This window comes from Pezoporus flaviventris, unplaced genomic scaffold, assembly GCF_033815535.1.
Source record: "Pezoporus flaviventris isolate CSIRO_AGI_PZ_B2104156 unplaced genomic scaffold, CSIRO_AGI_Pfla_v1 ptg000554l, whole genome shotgun sequence".
Classification (NCBI taxonomy): Eukaryota; Metazoa; Chordata; class Aves; order Psittaciformes; family Psittacidae; genus Pezoporus; species Pezoporus flaviventris.
Genome location: NW_026893101.1, coordinates 56,168 through 74,124, shown reverse-complemented (window position 1 = coordinate 74,124; position 17,957 = coordinate 56,168). Strand labels below are relative to the sequence as shown.

At 66.0% G+C, this 17,957-nt stretch overlaps 3 protein-coding genes across 4 annotated transcripts; 1 reads left to right on the top strand and 2 right to left on the bottom strand.

Annotated features, from left to right (window-relative positions):
• Positions 1 to 283: 283 nt before the first annotated feature.
• Positions 284 to 2,894, top strand: CLPP (caseinolytic mitochondrial matrix peptidase proteolytic subunit). Its single transcript, XM_061443881.1, has 7 exons — positions 284 to 336; positions 480 to 575; positions 663 to 734; positions 1,504 to 1,600; positions 1,685 to 1,873; positions 2,530 to 2,634; positions 2,707 to 2,894. Exons 1-7 carry the CDS (start codon positions 319 to 321, stop codon positions 2,877 to 2,879), a joined length of 750 nt encoding a protein of 249 aa, XP_061299865.1. The 5' UTR covers positions 284 to 318; the 3' UTR covers positions 2,880 to 2,894.
• Positions 2,895 to 3,327: 433 nt separating this feature from the next.
• On the bottom strand, positions 3,328 to 6,796 carry GTF2F1 (general transcription factor IIF subunit 1). 2 transcript variants are annotated; one of them, XM_061443880.1, is made up of 13 exons: positions 6,717 to 6,796; positions 6,582 to 6,628; positions 6,422 to 6,494; positions 6,076 to 6,269; positions 5,509 to 5,679; positions 5,222 to 5,400; positions 5,010 to 5,154; positions 4,864 to 4,925; positions 4,638 to 4,757; positions 4,478 to 4,551; positions 4,260 to 4,398; positions 4,015 to 4,111; positions 3,328 to 3,538 (listed from the first exon to the last, which is right to left on the bottom strand). In XM_061443880.1, exons 1-13 carry the CDS (start codon positions 6,726 to 6,728, stop codon positions 3,334 to 3,336), a joined length of 1,518 nt encoding a protein of 505 aa, XP_061299864.1. In that variant the 5' UTR covers positions 6,729 to 6,796; the 3' UTR covers positions 3,328 to 3,333. The 2 variants fall into 2 exon arrangements, with proteins under 2 accessions (XP_061299864.1, XP_061299863.1); XM_061443879.1 differs by lacking the exon at positions 3,328 to 3,538 and having other exon boundaries at positions 4,003 to 4,111; positions 4,864 to 4,922.
• A 1,192-nt stretch (positions 6,797 to 7,988) lies between these two features.
• Positions 7,989 to 15,325, bottom strand: KHSRP (KH-type splicing regulatory protein). Its single transcript, XM_061443873.1, is given in 26 exon segments — positions 7,989 to 8,105; positions 8,481 to 8,665; positions 8,804 to 8,881; positions 9,063 to 9,168; positions 9,170 to 9,196; positions 9,198 to 9,256; positions 9,403 to 9,491; positions 9,585 to 9,614; positions 9,616 to 9,701; positions 9,793 to 9,953; positions 10,062 to 10,203; positions 10,281 to 10,386; positions 11,033 to 11,130; positions 11,230 to 11,328; positions 11,406 to 11,461; positions 11,464 to 11,503; positions 11,577 to 11,685; positions 11,687 to 11,746; positions 12,389 to 12,446; positions 12,565 to 12,638; positions 12,726 to 12,773; positions 12,864 to 12,903; positions 12,988 to 13,026; positions 13,175 to 13,271; positions 14,228 to 14,912; positions 15,183 to 15,325. Coding segments are annotated over 26 exon segments (2,724 nt in total). The 3' UTR covers positions 7,989 to 8,096.
• Between the last annotated feature and the right edge of the window lie 2,632 nt (positions 15,326 to 17,957).

Sequence of the window (17,957 nt, the reverse complement as noted above, 5' to 3'; positions counted from 1 at the left end):
GGCTTCCCATTGGGCCCCGTTACGCGCGTCGTCTCAGCATCTCGGAGAGCGTGCGCATGCGCAGAGGGCGAGCGGTGGCCGCGTGTCCTGCTGGGAGATGTAGTCCCGCCCTCGGACGTCGCGGGTGTGGGGCAGGATGTGGGGCCCAGCCCCATGGCGGAAGGGAGTGATGGACCGCCTCTCTGCTCCCCCCTGCCCCCCCCCCGGGCCCCACGGTGAGCGCGGCCGTTACCGGGCTCACTGGGGCGCGTTACAGGGGTGCTGGGAGTAAAGCGTAGGGGGGCACTTCCGGGGTCCTCCAAGTGCTTCCGGGGCACGATGAGGCCTGTGGTGGCGGTGAGGGGCCGTGGGCACCGGGATTGGGGAGGGGATCCCGGTACCGGGGAAGGATCCCGGGGGGAGGGGGGGGGGGGGGGCCGGAGCTTCCGGTTCCTCCCCGGCCTTACACCCTCCCCCCCCACCCCGTTCTTGCCTCGCAGCGCGGCCTCTGCCGGGCCTGGGCGGGCGCCCGCGGCCTGCACCGGACGGCGCCGACGCGCGGCCCCCCCTTGATCCCCATCGTGGTGGAGCAGACGGTGAGCGCCCCCCCTCCCCCGGTACCGGCACACCCCCCACATGAGGCCGCCACCCATGAGACCCCCCTGCCTTGTGACCCCCCCCAGGGCCGCGGGGAGCGCGCCTACGACATCTACTCGCGGCTGCTGCGGGAGAGAATCGTCTGCGTCATGGGCCCGGTGAGCAGGGGGGCTCCGTTAGCACCTATGGGGTGCTCCCCCAACCCCTCCATAACCCCCCCTTAGCCCCATCTGGACCCCGTGTACCTCCTTATCCTCTTCTATAGCCCTTCTTCATCCTCTCTGTACCCCCCATATCCCCTTGTCATAATCCCCCAAACCCCTTCTCCATAGCCCCCCACATCCCCTCTTCATAACCCCCATAGCCCCCCTCCTTATCACTCCAATATCACTCCCCATATCATCCCCCCTTCCATAACCCTCTATATGTCCCTCTATAACCTCCATAACCCCCTCCTTATCACCCCAATAGCCCCCCCCAATGTCCTCTCCATAACCCCCCCATATCACCCCCCTTCCATAACCTCCCCATATGCCCCCTGTAACCCCCATAACCCACCTCATCATCCCAATAACACCCCAGTATCCCCTCTCTTCCATAACTGCCCCATATACTCCGCTATAACCCACATAACTCCCTTATCACCCCAATAGCCCCCCCAATATCCCCTCCATAACCCCCCCATATCACCCCCCTTCCATAACCCCACTATATGCCCCTGATAACCCCCATAAGCCTCCTCCTTATCATCCTAATAGCACCCCAGTATACCCCCCTTAACCTTCCCTATATTACCCCCCCTTGCATAACCCCCCATATGCCCCTCTATAACCCCCATAACCCCCCTCCTTATCATCCTAATAGGCCCCCCATAACCCCCCCATATACCCCTCTATAACCCCCATATAACCCCCATGCCCCCCACAGATCGATGACTCCCTGGCCAGCCTGGTCATTGCCCAGCTCCTGTTCCTGCAGTCCGAGAGCAACACGAAGCCCATCCACATGTACATCAACAGCCCCGGTGAGCCCTATTTGGAGGGTGGTTGAAGCGGGGGGTGCGTCTTGGGGGGGCGGGTGACCCCTCTAACGGGTGCCCCCCCCCCAGGTGGGGCGGTGACATCGGGCCTGGCCATCTACGACACGATGCAGTACGTGCTGAACCCGGTGTGCACGTGGTGCGTGGGGCAGGCGGCCAGCATGGGCTCCCTGCTGCTGGCGGGGGGGGCCCCCGGGCAGCGCCACGCGCTCCCCAACGCCCGCATCATGGTGCACCAGCCCTCGGGGGGGGCACGGGTATGGAGGGACCCCCCAGGGGGTGACGGGTACGGGGGGACCCCCTCAGGGGGGGACCCCCTCAGTGGAGGGGGTGGGAAATGGGTACAGGGGGGTGGAACAGTCTCTGGGAGGAGGGTAACGGGTATGGAGGGGGTAACGGGTATGGGGGGGTAACGGGTACGAGGGGACCCCCATTAAAGATAGAACCATCTTGGGGGGGTGGTAATGGGTATGGGGAGCCTCCAGGGGGGGTTGGAATGGGCTTGGGGCTATAAGAATGGAGCACCCCCCCCCACCATAGGAATGGAACTGCCTTGGGGGGGGTAGAACGGGTATGGGGAGCCCTCCTATAGGAGCTGGAACAGTCTCGGGGGGAGGGGGGGTAATGGGTATGAGGAGACCCCTATTGAGGATGGAGGGGAATGGGTATGGGTAGCCTCCAGGGGGATTGGAATGGGCTTGGGGGTATAAGAACGGAGGCCCCGCCCCCCCCCCCCCCCCATTGGGAATGGAACTGCCTTGTGGGGGGGATATTGGGTGAGAGCTCCCCATAGGGGTTGACACTGTCCCCTGGCGGGGGGGGTAATATGTACAGGGGGATGGATCCACTTTGGGGGGGGGGTGTAATAGATACGAAGGACCCCCACCCCATGTTGTGCACGTGTCCCCCCCCAGGCCAGGCCACCGACATCGCCATCCAGGCTGAGGAGATCCTGCAGCTCAAGCGCCAGATCAACGGCATCTACGCCAAGCACACGGGGCAGCCGCTAAGCGTCATCGGTGAGGGTCCCCCCCCGGATCCCCCGTAGCCCCCCTTAACCCCATTTTAACCCCCCTATGCCCCCCCCCCAGAGGCAGCCATGGAGCGGGACCGGTACCTGAGCCCCGTGGAGGCACAGGAGTTCGGGCTCCTGGACCGGGTCCTGGTGCATCCCCCCCCCCGCGGCGAGGATGAGCCCTGCTTGGTGCAGAAGGATCCCCCCCTGGCTCCCCCCGTGACCCCCAACCCCCCTCCGGCCTCCTGAGCCCCATTGGGGCCCCCCCGCCAAGTGTTTTGTGATCTCCATTGTATTAAAGGCATTAAAGGGCTGGGGAGCCCGGTGAGTGTTGGGCGGGGGGGGCACATGGAGGACTGGGGGAGTCTGTGTGGGATTTGGGGGTCACAATAGTGTCCCACATGGGGATTTGGGGCGGGGAGGGGCCACCAGCCCCACACTTGTGGTTTTGTGCCCTTTGGCTGGGACTACATCTCCCCAGCATGCCCTGCGCTCGGTGCTGATTGGTCACCGCCGTTATCCAATGGGAGGTGGGGGGCGGGGCTGAGCGGGCTGTTCGAACCAGGTGTGTCTTCCCCCCCTCCATCCCCAAACACCCCCATGGACCCCTCCAAATGCCCCCTTCCCCCTTGGGACACGGCTCTGGCTCCTCCCAGCGTTTATTGGGGTCCCCCCACAACGAGACCCCCCCGGGGTGGGGTCCCTACTCCTTGAGGGAGAAGTGCATCTTGTCGCCGATGACCTTGCGCTCGGGGTTGAGGCGCTTCAGGATCTGCGCCAGGACGTTGACGGTGGCGTCGCTGCTCAGCCCCGTGCGCTTGGTCTGGAACTTCTTGAGCAGGTCCTTGGTGGTCATGGGCTTCCGCGTCAGGTACCGGCGCACGGCCTCCTCCGTCAGCTGCACCTCCCTGCGCCGTGGGGACACCAACGTACCCCAATGTACATCAATGCACCCCAATGTACCCCAATGCACAGCACGGTCTCCTCCGTCAGCTGCACCTCCCTGCGCCATGGGGACACCAGTGCATCCCAAAGTACATCAGTGCACCCCAATGTACACCAATACAGCCCAAATGCACCCCAATCTACCCCAACACAGCCCCAATGAACCCCAATGTACCCCAACACAGCCCCAATGCACCTCAATGTACCCCAATACAGCCCAAATGAATCCCAACACAGCCCCAATGCACCCCAATGCACAGCACGGTCTCCTCCGTCAGCTGCACCTCGCTGTGCTGTGGGGACACCAATGTACCCCAGTGCATCCCAACACAGCCCCAATGCACCCCAACACAGCCCTGGCTATTGGGTGCTGGCTGAGGGGTGTTATTGGGTGTCTCCGGGGTGTTACTGGGTGTCAATGGGTGCCCCCCCCCATTACTGACCCGCTGCTGGGAGTGGATTTCCCGATGGTGGCTGTGGCCCTGGCTCCAGCTTCAGCCTCTTGGCAGCAGGCGGCTCCGGGGGGATGCGGCGCCCTGGGGGAGGGCAAAGGGGGTCATGGGGGACCCCAACTCCCTCCGACCACACCCCCCCCCCCCTTACAGCCCCTGGGGGGGGGGGGGGTCAGAGCTGCTGGCCCCCCACCAGCCCATAGGGACCCATGGGGCCCTTTGCCCCCCTCACCTTGCTCGAGCCTGGAGGCTGCTGCCCGCAGGGTGCTGCCGGTGCTGGGGGGGGGCTCGGTGGGGGTCCCGGGGCGGCTGTTTCCGCGGGAGCTAGTGGCTGAGCCACGGCGCTCCCGCTTCGGTGGGGTCTTCTTCTTCTATGAGTGGGGGCACAGGGGGGGTCAGGGGACCCCCCTGGACATGGGAACCCCCCCCGGGGATGGGGGCCCCACTCACGGCCATGAAGAGCGCGGACGAGGTCTCACTGTCGATGTCACTCTCCTCCGAGGTCTGGGACTCATCGCTGCTGTCTTGGGGGTGGGATGGTTCCAGGGGCTGAATCTGGCGGGTTTCAGCCCAAAAAGCACCCCCGGGGGGGTCGGGGGGGGTGTCTCACCCTTCTTCTTCTTCTTCTCCTGTGGCGTTGGGGCCGGTTTCTCCTCCTCTTCCTCCTCCTTCTCCTCGGGCGCCTTCTCCTCCTCGCTGTCCTCACTGCTTTCACTGGCCTCATCAATGCCTGCAGGGAGGGGGGGGCACAGTGGGGACACAGACACACAGACAGGGCCCCCCTCCTGCAGGAGAATGGGATGTCCCATTCCCACCCCCCCCATTCCCATCCCCACCTTTGGGGCCTTCCTCTTCCTTGGTCACCTTCTCCTTCCCCACCTCCTCCTCCACGGAGCTGCTGGGGCAGAGTGGGGCTGGGTGAGGGGGGGGATGCAGCAATGGGGACCCCTCCATACGAGCACCCCCCCACCATGGCCCATACCTGGACTCGTCAGACATGTAATCCACCTCCTGCCCCTCGAAGTCGCCATCGTCGCTGTCCTCGAAGGCTTCATCCTCGGAGCCCTTTTTCTTCTTCTTCCTCTTCCCCCCCGGCGCTGCCTTCTTGGCCTCGGCGGCCTTCTCCCCTGCACAAGGGGTGAGTCTGGGGGGGTCCTGTCCCCATCCCCATCCCGTGACCCACCCGGGGCTCACCCTCGCCCTCGCTGCCCTCGCTGTCCTCGGAGCTCAGCTCCAGGTCCTCCTCCAGGTCGTGGATCCGCAGCTCCCCCCCTTTCTTCTTGGCCACCTTCTCCTTGTCCTCGTCCTCCTCATCCTGGTCCCGCAGGCGCCGCTGCTGCATGATGCTGAAGTGGTTCAGCACCTTGTTCCGCCTGGGGGGGGACACAATGGGGCTGGGACACACACACGCACAATGGGGCCAGGGGGGGTTGGAGGGGTCCCCATCTCCATGTCCCTGTGCCCCCACCCCACCCCATCACCTCTCCCATTCCTCCTCGGCCTCCTCAGCGGTGAGGGTGCGGTGTTTGGCCAGGGGGGTGAAGTTGAACCAGTGCTGCACTGGGAAGGCCTCGAAGGCACCATCGGGGCATTGGGTGAAGATGTAATAGGAGGCGTTCTCGGTGACGCCGCCCTTCCTCACCCCCCGGTACCTGTGGGGGCAACATGCGTCCACTGCATGTCCATCCCGTGTCCATCCTGTGTCCTTCCCGTGTCCATCTCGTGTCCGCCCCATGTCTTTCCTGTGCCCATCCTGCCCCTCTCCTATCCCCAGCCTATCCCCCTCCCTGTTTTCATGTCCACCTCCATCCCATCCTGCCTCCACATTCCCCCCACTCTTGTATCCATCCCATCACCATCCCTGTCTCTGTCCCTTTCCCCCTCCAACCCTTTCCCACCCCATTCCTTTCCCACCCCACCCCTTTCCCAACCCCATCCCCATCCCTTCCCCCCCAACCCTTTCCCAACCCCATCCCCATCCCCTCCCCAACCCTTTCCCATCCCCATCCCTTCCCCCCCCATCCCACCCTGCGCGGGTCCAGCCTCACTTCCTGCCGGCCTTGCCGTTGACGCGCAGCAGCCAGGGCTGGTCCTCGGCGCGGAATTCCCGCAGGATGATCCCGTACTTCTTGCGCCGCGCCTCCTCCCGCAGCCGCCGGTGGAACTCGCTGCCGGCGCCGCTCTCGGGCAGCTCCTCGTCCTGGTAGATCCGCTTGTTGCTGAGATCTCGCTCCATGCGCGCCTAGGGCAGCGCCGCCAGCGTCACAGCACTGACCCCGACCCTGATCCCAGCCCCAGATCCCATCTGCCCCCCGTCCGTGTCCCCGTATCCCATTGCCCCCTCTCCCTGTATCCCCCCATTGTCCATGCCCACCCCATCCCTCCTCTCCTCACCTGGTGCCAGGTGCTGAAGTTGACCCGGTCGGCCGCATTGAAGGCCATGATGTTGTACCTCTTGGGGGTGTTCCTGGGGGGGGGCAGAACTCAGCATTGGCACCCCTGAACCTCCCCCGGGCCCCCCAACCCCCCCCCCCCAAACTACCCCCACACTCACTTGGGCACCCGCACCACGTACTCTGTCACCATTTGGCTGCTGGTGCCCTGGGGGGAGACAGGGAGATGGGGGGGGGTGGGGGGGCCGGGGGGAAGCTTTGGGTCCCCGTGGCTTCCCGCCCCCTCCCCTCCTCACCAGCGCGGCCATGGCTGCCGGGGATGGGGGGGCGCTCGCCGGTGCTTCTGGATGAGGCTCAGGGGGGTCCTAGAGAGTGGCGGAGGAGGGAAGGTGCTGACCGGCCCTACAGACACCTCCCCCCCCCCCCCCCCCCGGCCCCTATAGAGCCCCCCAGCCCTATAGACCACCCCCTGCCCCATAGACCCCTCCCGGCCCTATAGACAGAGCCCCACGGCCCTACAGACCCCCGGGCCCTATAGACACAGACCCGGTCCTATAGAAACCCCCGGCCCTATAGACGCCCACCCCTCCGCGGCAATTATAGAAACCCCCGGCCCCTATAGGCCCCTCTGGACCCCTATGGAACCACCCCCCTGGACCCCTACAAAGCTCCCTTAGGCCCCCTCTGGACACCCATAAAGCCCCCACAGACCAATAAAGATCCCCACAGACCCTATAGAGCCCCCACAGCCCCCTATGGATCACCATAGCCCCCTATGGAGCCCCATAGACCCCTATGGATCCCCATAGCCCCCTCTAGAGCCCCCATACCCCCTATGGATCCCCATAGCCCCCTATGGAGCCCCCATAGACCCCTATGGATCCCCACAGACCCCCCATAGACCCCTATGAATCCCCCAAGGCCGCACCGCGCCGCCGCCTCAGTCCCCCCGGGCTCACACCGCGGCACTGCGCAGGACCGGAAGTTCCCTTCACGCCGCCGGAAGTCCCTCCTCTCCCCTCCGTTACCATAGCAACAGCGGCGGCCTACCACCCCCCCACCCCTAAAATCCCCTTTTTTCCCCCCACCCCCAGCTCCAAACCCAGCTTTTTCCCCCCAAAAAAAACATCGGGGGGGGGGGGGGGGGCGGGGTAGTTTTTTCATTCTCGTTTATTTGTGAAGTTAAAAACAAGCGGTAAAAAGTAAAAACCGAGCGTCCGAAGGGGGGGGGCGGGAGGTGGAATCCGGGCTCCGCGCTGGGAGCAACCATTGGGGGGGGAGAGGGGGGGGGGGGAGGGGGGGTCCCCGGCTCCGGCGGGCTCTGAGGAATGTTCCATTTACCGCGAGCGGGGGGGGCCGGGGGCTCCCCGGGAGCTGGGGGGCGATCGGGGCCACTGTGAGCGGCAGGGGGGGAGGGAAACGGGGAACCCCACAATGGGGTGGGTTTGGGGGACCCCCCCCAATGAGTTGGGTTGGGGGAGGAAAGGTGGATCCCCTCCCCAATAGGGTGGATTTGGGGGGGGGACGGGACAGGGACGCCCCCCCAGTGGGGTCGGAAAAGGGGAGACCCCCCCTCTATGGGGTGGGTTTTGGGGGGGGGGTTGGGGGGCGCCGCTCGCCCCAACTGCTCCTCGAAAACAAAAGGGGGGATCACAGACGGGGGCTTCACATTCGGTTCACTGAGCCTGGGGGGGCAGAGAGAAGGGGGGGGTCAGGGGGAGGCAGCATTTACCCCCCCCCTCACCCGGGGCTATTGATGGGGAGGGCCCAGGATGGGGGATGATGGAGCAGGAAGGCCAAGGGAAAGGGGGGCGCTATGGGGGCTTGGGGGAGGCCCGAGGGTTTGGGGAGGGCTTGGGGCAGTGTGGGGGGTTCCCACGGGGTCCCAATGGGGTTTAGGTGATGATGGAGTGGGGGGGTCCCAAGGGAAATTGGGGGCCTATTGGGTTTTGGGGGGACCCAAGGGCAGGTCCCAGGGGGGTTTGGGGCAGTGTGTGGGGGTCCCATGGGGTCCCAATGGGGTTTGGGGGGGTCCCATGGGGTGTGCGGGGGGTCGGTACCTGCTGTCCCTGCTGCGTGGGGGGGGGGCGCGGGCCCAGCGGCCCCGGGGTCTGCCCATAGTAGGCTGCCTGCTGCCGGTAGTACTCAGCCCATGCGGCGCTGTAATCGGGCTGGGGGCCGGGGGGGCGCCGGGACCCCCCCCCGTGGCCACTTGCGCTGCTGTGGGGGCAACAGGGGCAGCGTGAGCGGGGGAGGCACCCCCATGTATGGGGTATGTGGGGGGGTAATCCCCATTTATGGAGTGTGGGGGGGGGTCACCCCCATTTACAGGGTGTGGAGGGGGGTCCCCCCATGTATGGGGTGTGGGGGGGGGAATCCTTACCTTGTTTCTTGTAGTACTCCTCCCAGGCTTTTGTGTAATCCTGCTGTGGGGGGGCCCCAGGTTGCTGGGGCTGCTGGCCTGGGGGGGGCACACACATAAAGAAGGGGGTCAAAGCTCCCCCCCCTAGAGCTTAAGGAGGGCCTGGGACCCCCCTTCCACCAGCCCTTTGGGGGGGGGGGTTGGGGGTGGCAGCAGGGACCATGGGGGGGGCTTAATGTTGGCCCCCCCCCCCCCCCCCCCCGTTTTGGGGGGCACTCACCTATTTTCTTGTAGTATTCCTCCCAGGCCTTGGTGTAGTCGGACTGGCCGGTGGGGGGGGGCTGGGGGGGCTCCCCCTGCACGGGGGGGGCGGTGGGGGCCGGGGGGCTGCCCCGGGACCGGCCCCGGGGGCTGGTTGGTAGTAGTGCGAGTAATAGGCGGCCCAGGCGGCATTGGGGTCTGCGGCTGCTTTACCTGGGTGGACACACCCCAAAACCAGGGGGTGAGATTGGGGAGGGACACCCCAGGAAGAGGGGGTGAGATGGGGGGACACCCCAAAACTAAGGGATGAGATGGGGGGGACACACCTCAAAATAGCCCCGGGGGGGGTCTATACTCACTGGGGTCGTGGGGGGCCGGTGGCTGCCATTGGGGGTAGGTGTTGCCCCAGCCCTGGGGGGGGTACTGGTGCGGGGGGGGGCCTCCGGGGCTGTGAAGAAAGGCGGTGAGTGGGGTGCAAAATGGGAGGGGCACATACAGCACCCCCCTCATCTTTAACCCCCCATTAACCCCCACTACTCACTGTGGGGGGGCTCCGGGGGGCCCTGGTTGAAGGGTCCGGGTTGAAGGGCCCCATGGGGCCAGCGGGACCCGGTGGCCCCCCCGGGCCTGGTCCTGGCCCCACAGGGCAGAGCGGCCCCTGCGAAAGGTAGCGGGGTGAGCGCATGGGGGTGATGATGGAGGTGGGGGGGTACAAAGGCGGTATTTTTGGGCTGCCCCCCCGCCCAGACCTCGATCTTCTCCTCGATGAGCTGCTTGGCGTGGTCGATCTGCTGGGGGGAGCCACGGATGATGAAGAGCTTAAAGTTGGGGTCCCCATTGGGGGGCAACTGCCTCGAGATCTCCACGAAGGCCCCCGTCTGCTGGTTGATGGCTTTGACGTTCTCCCCACCTGCGGGGGCAGGGGCACACGCACACGGGGGGGAGGGGGGTGGTGTTTGGATGTGTTCTAATGGGGGGGGGGCTGGCACGTTAATGGGGGGGGGGGGCCCCCACTTACCTCTGCCGATGACCAACCCGCACTTGTGCGTGGGGATGGAGAAGGTCATCTCGCCCCCGGGGGGGCCCCAAGTGCCCTGGCCCCTCCCGCGCCCCCGCCCCCCCGGGGGCAGCCCCGGCCCCGGGGGCCCCGGGGGGCCGCTCTGCGGGGGAAGGGAGGTGTCAGGGGCGGGCGGTCCCCGCCGGGGGGGCGGGGAGCCCCTGGCCGCCCCCCCCCTACCCGCAGGCTCTGCAGGAGGTCGTTGATGATGCGGGCGGCGTGCTCACAGCGCTCGGGGGGGCCCATGATGTGAGCGATCTTCTCCGGACCCGTCCCGTTCGTCTGCGGGGGGGGGAGCAGCGGGGGGGGGGGGCGCCATCAATGGGGGTGAACGGGGTTAAACAGCACCGGGGGGTGTTAAACCGCACCGGGGGGGGGGGGATCAATGGGGGTGAATGGGGTTAAACAGCACGGGGGGGTGTTAAACCGCACCAGGGGAGGGGCATCAATGGGGTGAATGGGGTTAAACAGCACCGGGAGGGGGTTGAACATCAAGGTGTTGAAAGGAGTTAAACAGTACAGGCAGGGTTAAACAGCACCGGGGGGGGGCATCAATGGAGTGAAGGGGGTTAAACAGCATGGGAGAGGTGAGCATCAAGTGGGTGAATGAGGTTAAACAGAATAGGGGGGGTTGAACAACATAGGGGGACTTAACAGAGAGTTAAAGAACATGGGGGGTTAAACATCAAGGGTACGAATGGGGTTAAACAGCGGGGGGGGTTAAAAACCATGGGGGGTTTGAACATGGGGGGGGGGGAACGGGATTAAATAACATGTGTGCAGGTAAACAGCAGGTGGGGGTCAAACATCAGTGGGCGGGCAAGAGGATTAAACATTGGGGGTGTTAAACTTTATGGGGGGGAAGGGGTTGACTATGAGGGCCCCCCCAAAGCCCCTGCTGAAGTTGGGGGGAGGGGCCGTTCTGACCTTGCTTGAACTGTATCCGCACCCCAGCATCGTTCTGGATCTTCTTGATCATCTCCCCACTGCGGCCGATGACGACGCCGACTGAGTGCCGCGGCACCGGCACCTGCAGTGGGGCCAGGGGGGCTCAATGTGGGGCTGGGCTTACGGGGGGGGAGCCCCCCCACCCAAAAACCACGGGGGGGGGCCCCCCCTAGGGACTCACGTCGATGCCGCCGCCGATGCGGGACCCGTACTCGTTGCGGTCGCCGAAGCCACCCTGGTCACGCTCGCGGAGGATGTCCATCACCATCTCACAGGCTTGCTATGGGCACAGCAGGGGGGTCAAGGGGTGCAGGACAGGGTCCTGAGGGGGGTCTTTATAGTGTGTGGGGGGCCCACCTGCACTTTGTAGGGGTCCCCAATGATCCGCAGGGGTTTGTCCACGTTGGTGTTTGGGAACCGTCTTGGATCAGGATCATCTTCACCCCGGCTCGCTCCTGCAGGGGAGAAGAGGGGGGTTTAGAAGGGAGGGGGCACCCCCCCCCCCCCCCGCACCCCCCAGCACGGTACCTGGAGCTGTTTGATGGTCTCGCCGCCTTTGCCGATGACCAGCCCGGCTTTCCCGGCGGGAATCATGATCTCCTGCACTGTCCCGTTCTGCCCATTGGCGTTGTATGGAACTGCCCGGCGGCCCCCCCCGGCCCCGCGACACGATGTCATCCAGCATCAGCTTTGCCTTCCTGCCGGGGCAGGGGGGGCACAGGTCACGGGGGGGGGTACACGTGTTGTTTTGGAGGGGTACACGCGTGTTTTGGGGGGCACACACGTGTTTCTGGGGTACATACATGTGCTTTGGGGGGCACACAGGTGGTTTGGGGGGCTTTCACATCACTCTGGGGGCACACGTGTGTTTTGGGGACCACGTGTGTTAGGCAAGGGCACACGCATGTTTTAGCAGGGTACACACACGTTTTGGTGGGGAAATGCGTATTACGGAGACCACACGTGTGTTTTACTGACACATACATGTTGCTAGGAGACACATACAAGTTTTGGGGGCAATCCATGTGTTGGGGGGGCACACACATGTTCTGGGGAGGCACATACGCATTGGGGGGGCAGATACATGTTTTTAGGGGGCACATACATATTGTTGGGAGCCACACGCATGTTTTAAGGCGCTACACGTGCTCATGGGGGGCACACGCATGTTCAGGCGCGCACAAGCACGTTCAGAAGAGGCACACGCATGTTCTGGGGGGCACATGCATGTTTTAGCTAGGCATACACATGTTTATGGGGCACACGCATGTTCTGGGGGGGCACACGCATGTTTGGGTGGGCACACGCATGTTCTGGGGGGAGCACAGGCTCCTACTCACTGCACAGCCTCGGGGGAGCCCGTCAAGGACACGCTGCGCTCCGGTAACCCACCACTGTCTGCAATGGGGCAATGGAGGATGGGGGGTTGGAAGCAGTGGGGACCCCCCAAGCAGGAAAAAGGGGGGTGTCTCTTTGGGAGCCCCCATGGGGAAGTGGGGGTCCTGCCCCCCCTCACCTGGGGAGATCTGTACTTTGCAGCCCGAATCCTGCTGGATCTTGTTGATCTGCTCCCCCCCACGGCCAATGACTGTAAATGGGGGACAAGAGACCATTGGGGGGTCATTGGAGAACCCCCTGACCCACCCGCCCACCCCTCGCGCCCCCCCAACTCACTGAAGTCCCACCATGCCATCAGGGACACGATATTCTTCCGTCACCGTCGACCTGCACACACAAAGCGGGGTTAGACACCCCAAACCCCCCCACCCAGACCCCCCAACCCCCTCCCCCCCCATAACCCATCTTTGGTCTCACCTGGGTGGGGGGTGGATGGGTCCCAATGGGGCTGGGAGCGCTGCGGACGGAACCAAACCCCAGTGAGGCCGGGGGGAACCCTATAGCCTCCCCATACCACCCCACTTAACCCCCCCGTACTCACAGTCCCCCTGTGCCGCCAGCTTCTTGCTCTCGGGCTGGTCTGGGGTGGGGGAAACACCATCAGTGACCCCCCCCCAGAAGGAAGATGGGGGGTTTTGGGGTGCGCCCCCCATTTTTGGGGTGCCTTCCCCTTGGGGTGCCCCCCATTTTCAGTGTGCTCCCCCCATTTTTGGGGTGCCCCCCCTTACCGCCATCCTCCAGCTGCCGTTTCTGCCCCCCGAAACTGAAGTCGGGGGTGCTGTTGTTCACCGTCGTAGCCGCATCCCCCCCGATTTTGGCCGCTATCTGCAAAGGGAATGGTTGGGGCCGGGAGGGCACCCCCAAAAGAGGCCCACCCCAGCACCCAACCCCCCCCCCATTGTCTTTCCTCTTGTAAGAAGCCCCCCCCAAGTGTCCGTTATAGAGGAACCCCCCAAAAGCTCTCCATAAGCCTCACAGAAAGGGGGGGTCTGTGTGGGCCCCATAACAAGGGGGAGTCCTCCAAATCCCAGCATCCAGGCGCACATTGGGGCAGGACCCCCCCAATCACTGCTGTGAGCCTCACATACGGGGGGGAGCCCCCCAAAATGCTCCCTCAAGCCCCACAGGAGGGGACTCACCCCCAAACCACCTCCATGGGCCCCACATCAGAGGAAATCCCCTCTGAGACTCATAAAAAGGGGGGACCCCAAACCCCTCCTATAGCACCGATAGGAGATGAGGGTCACCCCTAAACCCCACCACGAGCCCCACATCAATGGAGAGCCCACAAACACCCCCCATGAGCTCCACATCAATGGGGAACCCCGACCCTCCCCCATGGGCCCCACATCAATGGGGAGCCCCCAGATGCCCGCCATTGAGCCCCACATCAATGGGGAGCCCCCAAACCCCCCACATCATGAGGGGGATCCCCTCTGTGAGGCCCAGAGAAGGGGGGGGTCACCACCAAACTCCCCCCCCAGCCCCACATCAATGAGGACCCCCCATAACCCGGGACGGGGGGGCTGGTGACCTCCCTGAACACTCACTATAAAGGGGATGTGTGGGGGGTGTCACCCCGGTAACAGCCGCCCCCCCCCACCCCGGGGTCACGTGAGGTCGCGGGGGGGGGGTGGCATCACCCCCTCGCGCCCCCCCCCCCCGGGGAGGGGGGGGCGGGGCCTTACCGGGAGGGTGGGGGAGGGGCCGCGGCGCCGCGGCGGGGGCATGGGGGGGACCCCGGCGCCTCCCGGTGCCTCCCCCCCCGCCGGGCCCCTCACCTGCCGGGCCCGCTGCACCGCGTCGGCGAAGGCGTCCTTCCGGATACCGGCGGGAGGGCCGCCCCCACCCCCCCCTCCGCCGCCTCCTGCTCCGCCTCCTCCTCCCCCGGCGCCGCCGGGGCCCGGGCCGCTGCCCCCGCGGCCGGAGGCGGCGGCCCCGCGGCGGAAGCGGCTGCGGGCGGCGGGGCCCCCCCGGGCGGGCCGGCTGCGGGCGGCGGCCCCGCGGCGCTGAACTCGGACATGGCGGCGGCGGCGGCGGCGACGCGGGAACAGGCCGCGCTCTCCACACACCGCGCGGGGCACGCTGGGACGGCGCGGAGGAAGCCCCGCCCGCAGCCGGCGGCGCTGCCAATGGGAGCGCGGCGCTGCGGTGAGTGGCAGTGGGAGGCAGCCAATAGGAAAAGGGAATGGAGCCGGCGCGCGGCGGAGGGGGGGGGCGGGAAGGCGCTGCGGGAGGGGATTGGCGGAGGGATGAGCCAATCGGAGGGGGGCGGGATCTGCGGGGCGCTCCGCCAATGGCGGCGGTCGCACGGCTGCTATTGGAAGACGAAGCGGAAAGCCGTGGGCGGGGCTTCCGCGACTTCCTATTGGAGGAGGCGGTGCCTCCCTGACGGCGGCCGGAGCCAATCGAAGCGCAGAGAGCCGCACGGCGGCCGGTGACTGGTTGGCGCGGGAGGGGGCGGAGCTTTTTTAGAATGACAGGAGCCAGAATCAATCGGCGGCGGCAAAAGCGCGGGGTCGGCAGCGGCGCGCGCCAGCCCTCCAATGACGATCGCGAGCCCGTTTAGGAGGGAAGCTGCAGCCAATCAGCGGCGCCGCTAGCATCCGGGGGGCGTGGCCAGATTTAGGGGAGTGGCCTGTGGAGGGAGGGGGGCGCGGTTTGGGGATGGGGCTGAGATTGCGGGGGGCGTGGCCAGAGGGGGCGTGGCCAGCGCGGGAGCGGAGCGGGAGGTACCGGAGCGGCGGCAGCGCCCGGGGGGCACCGGGGGGGGGCAATGGGGGGTTTTGGGGGTCCCGGGGGGGGCCGGGCTCGGTTCCGCCCCACGGAGGCCGCTGGTCACGGGGGGGGGAGGGGGTACCCCCCAGACCCGGCTCCATGGGCACTGATCCGGAGCTGTGGGGCTTGGGGGGGCGGCCAGATGTAGGGCTGGGGGGGGGGGGCAGATGTGGGGCAATGGGGCCGGGGGTTGTGGGTCCGCTATGGGGCCGTGGGGCCGCCGTGGGGCGGCGGAGCCGGAGCCGCCATCGCCCCTTAATTGCTTCCATCTGCGGGCGAGGAGGCGCCGGAGGGGGAACAGCGGCGATGGGAGGGGGGGAACGGACACAAGCATAGGGAGCGAGCCCCCCCATCCCAACTCCGGCCCTAGGGACACCCCTTAACCCCGGCCCCATGGCCCAGCGACCCCCCATGGCCCCGGTTATCGGGGCGGGGGGGACCCGAAGTCCCTCGTGGGGATGGGCGGAGGCCCCCGGGAAAAGGGGAACTGGGGGGGACCGTGTCCATGGGGCTGGACACGGGGATGGAGACACGGGGGGGGGGGTGATGGGGGGGCCCTGTCGCTGACTCTGTCCTTCCCCCCCCCCCAGGCTGGGGCCATGGCTCAGGTCCTGCCAGTGGATGCGTTCCCAGGTGAGGGGCTGGGGGGGTCCCTGCAGCCATGGGGCTGATGGGGAGGGAGCCCTGGGTATCGCGTGGGGCTGAGGTCAATGGGGGGAAGGGGGGGTCCCTGGGTCCGCATTAAGGTGGGGGGTGGGCTTGATGGGGTGCGGAATCTTGGACTCCTGATTCTACTGGGGGCAGGGAGAGGGTCCCAGGTTGGGATGTGGGGGGCACCGGTTGCGCTGTGGGGGGGTCCTGCTACTGGGGGGTCCCAGAGTGGGGCTGGTCCTGATTGCTCTATGGGGGGGTCCTGCAGTGGAGGGGTCCCCCTATGGGGGCTCCTGCTGCGGTGCTGGTGCCGCTGTCACGGGGCTCCCTCCAGGTCGCCGCCGGTCAGGGTCGGCAGCGGCGGTTGCGGTCCCGGGGGAGGCCCGGTACTCGCTGGAGACGGCATACGGGTACCCTGGACCTGGGCTTCCTGGGCTATGTGGAGGCCATCGAGCAGGGGCTGACGCTGCGGCGGCTGCCGGGGCAGCGGCGCCTGCACCGCGCATCCTGGGCAGGCGGCAGTGGTGGAGGGGGCCGGGAACCAGAGCCCCGGGCCCGGCTTCGGTCAGGGGCAGGGGGGGGTCCCGAGGAGGAGGAGGCCGGGGTGGGCCCGGCGGCGCTGCGGGGGGTGCGGGCACAGATGGCGGCGGCGCTGGGGCGGCTGCGGGAGCTGGAGGAGCAGGTCCGGGCCCTGCCCGCGCTGCGGCGCCGCCTCGAGCGGCTCCAGGAGGAGAAGCAGCTGCTGCTGGAGCGGCTCCGGAGCCACCACGGCTGCGCCTGCAGCCACGGGGATGGAGCCGAAGACGGGGACGGAGGCATCGAGGGCACTGGGATGGGCTCTGGCATCACCGGGATCGGCTCTGGCAACACCGGGATCACCTCTGGCAAAACCGGGATTGATCCCAGCATCACCGGGATTGGCTCCAGCATTGCCAGGATCAGCTCCGGCATCACCGGGATTGATGCTGGCATCACCGGGATTGACCCTGGCATCACCGGGATTGGCTCTGGCATCACTAGGATTGATCCCAGCATCACCGGGATCAGCTCTGACATCACCGAGATTGACACCGGCACCACCAGGATCGGCTCCAGCATCACCGGGATCGGCTCCGGCATCCCTGGATCTAGTGGTGGTACTGGGATTGGCTCTGGTGTCACCAGCTCTATCACCAGCATTGGGATCATCAGGTCTGGCATCACCAGATCTATTGCTGGTACTGGGACTGGCTCTGGCATCAACAGCTCCAGCACCAGGATCAGCTCCAGCTCCAGCACCAGCACCAGGATGGGCTCGGGTTCCATCACCAGCACTGGGATTGGCTCCAGCATCACCGGCTCCATCCCTGACAATGGGATCAGCACCAGCTCCATCCCCAGCACCAGGATCAGTTCCAGCTCCATCCCCGACACCAGGATCAGCCCCAGCTCCGTCACCAGCACTGGCATCAGCTCCGGCATCGCAGGGATCGGCTCCGGCTCCATGCCCAGCCCCGGTCGGGCGCTGGCGTTGCCACGGGGGCGCCGCTCGGTGGCCGTGGGCACGGACGGGGCCGTGGCGTTGCCAGGACGGGTGGCGGAGCTGGAGCAGCGCCTGCGCCGGGCACTGGAGGAGCTGCGGGAGGCCCGGGCCCAGCTGGGACAGCGTGAGCAGGACAGGGGCATGGGATGGGGGATATGGGATATGGGACATGGACACGGGTGGGGGATAGGGAATAGGGGATATGGGATACAGATACAGGACACGGAACAAGGGATATAGGACATAGACATGGGATATGGGATGTGAACACAGGATAGGGGATATGGACATGGAATATAGGACACAGACATGGAATACAGGATATGGGCCATGAACATGGGATATGGGATATAGAACATATACTAGGGGATATGGGATGCGGACATGGGATATGGGATATAGAATGTGGGATATGGGACATGGATCTGGCATATGGGATCTGGGGGGCTCCAGCCTCACCCCGCCCTCCATCTCCTAGAGCCGCCAGGTGAAGCCAATGGAGCCGAAGGCGATGGAGACCCCCCCGTGGGGGGCAGCAGCAGGTGGGGGGGCTGAATGGG

What these genes read in the sequence shown, in the direction of transcription:
- CLPP (XM_061443881.1), top strand. An exon ending in TCGTCTGCGTCATGGGCCCG is followed by an intron (nt 735 to 1,503) that starts GTGAGCAGGGGG and finishes TGCCCCCCACAG; the next exon opens with ATCGATGACTCCCTGGCCAG. An exon ending in GCCCTCGGGGGGGGCACGGG is followed by an intron (nt 1,874 to 2,529) that starts TATGGAGGGACC and finishes GTCCCCCCCCAG; the next exon opens with GCCAGGCCACCGACATCGCC.
- GTF2F1 (XM_061443880.1), bottom strand. An exon ending in CGAGGGCAGCGAGGGCGAGG is followed by an intron (nt 5,155 to 5,221) that starts GTGAGCCCCGGG and finishes CCCCTTGTGCAG; the next exon opens with GGGAGAAGGCCGCCGAGGCC. An exon ending in GGAAGAGGAAGGCCCCAAAG is followed by an intron (nt 4,758 to 4,863) that starts GTGGGGATGGGA and finishes CCCTCCCTGCAG; the next exon opens with GCATTGATGAGGCCAGTGAA.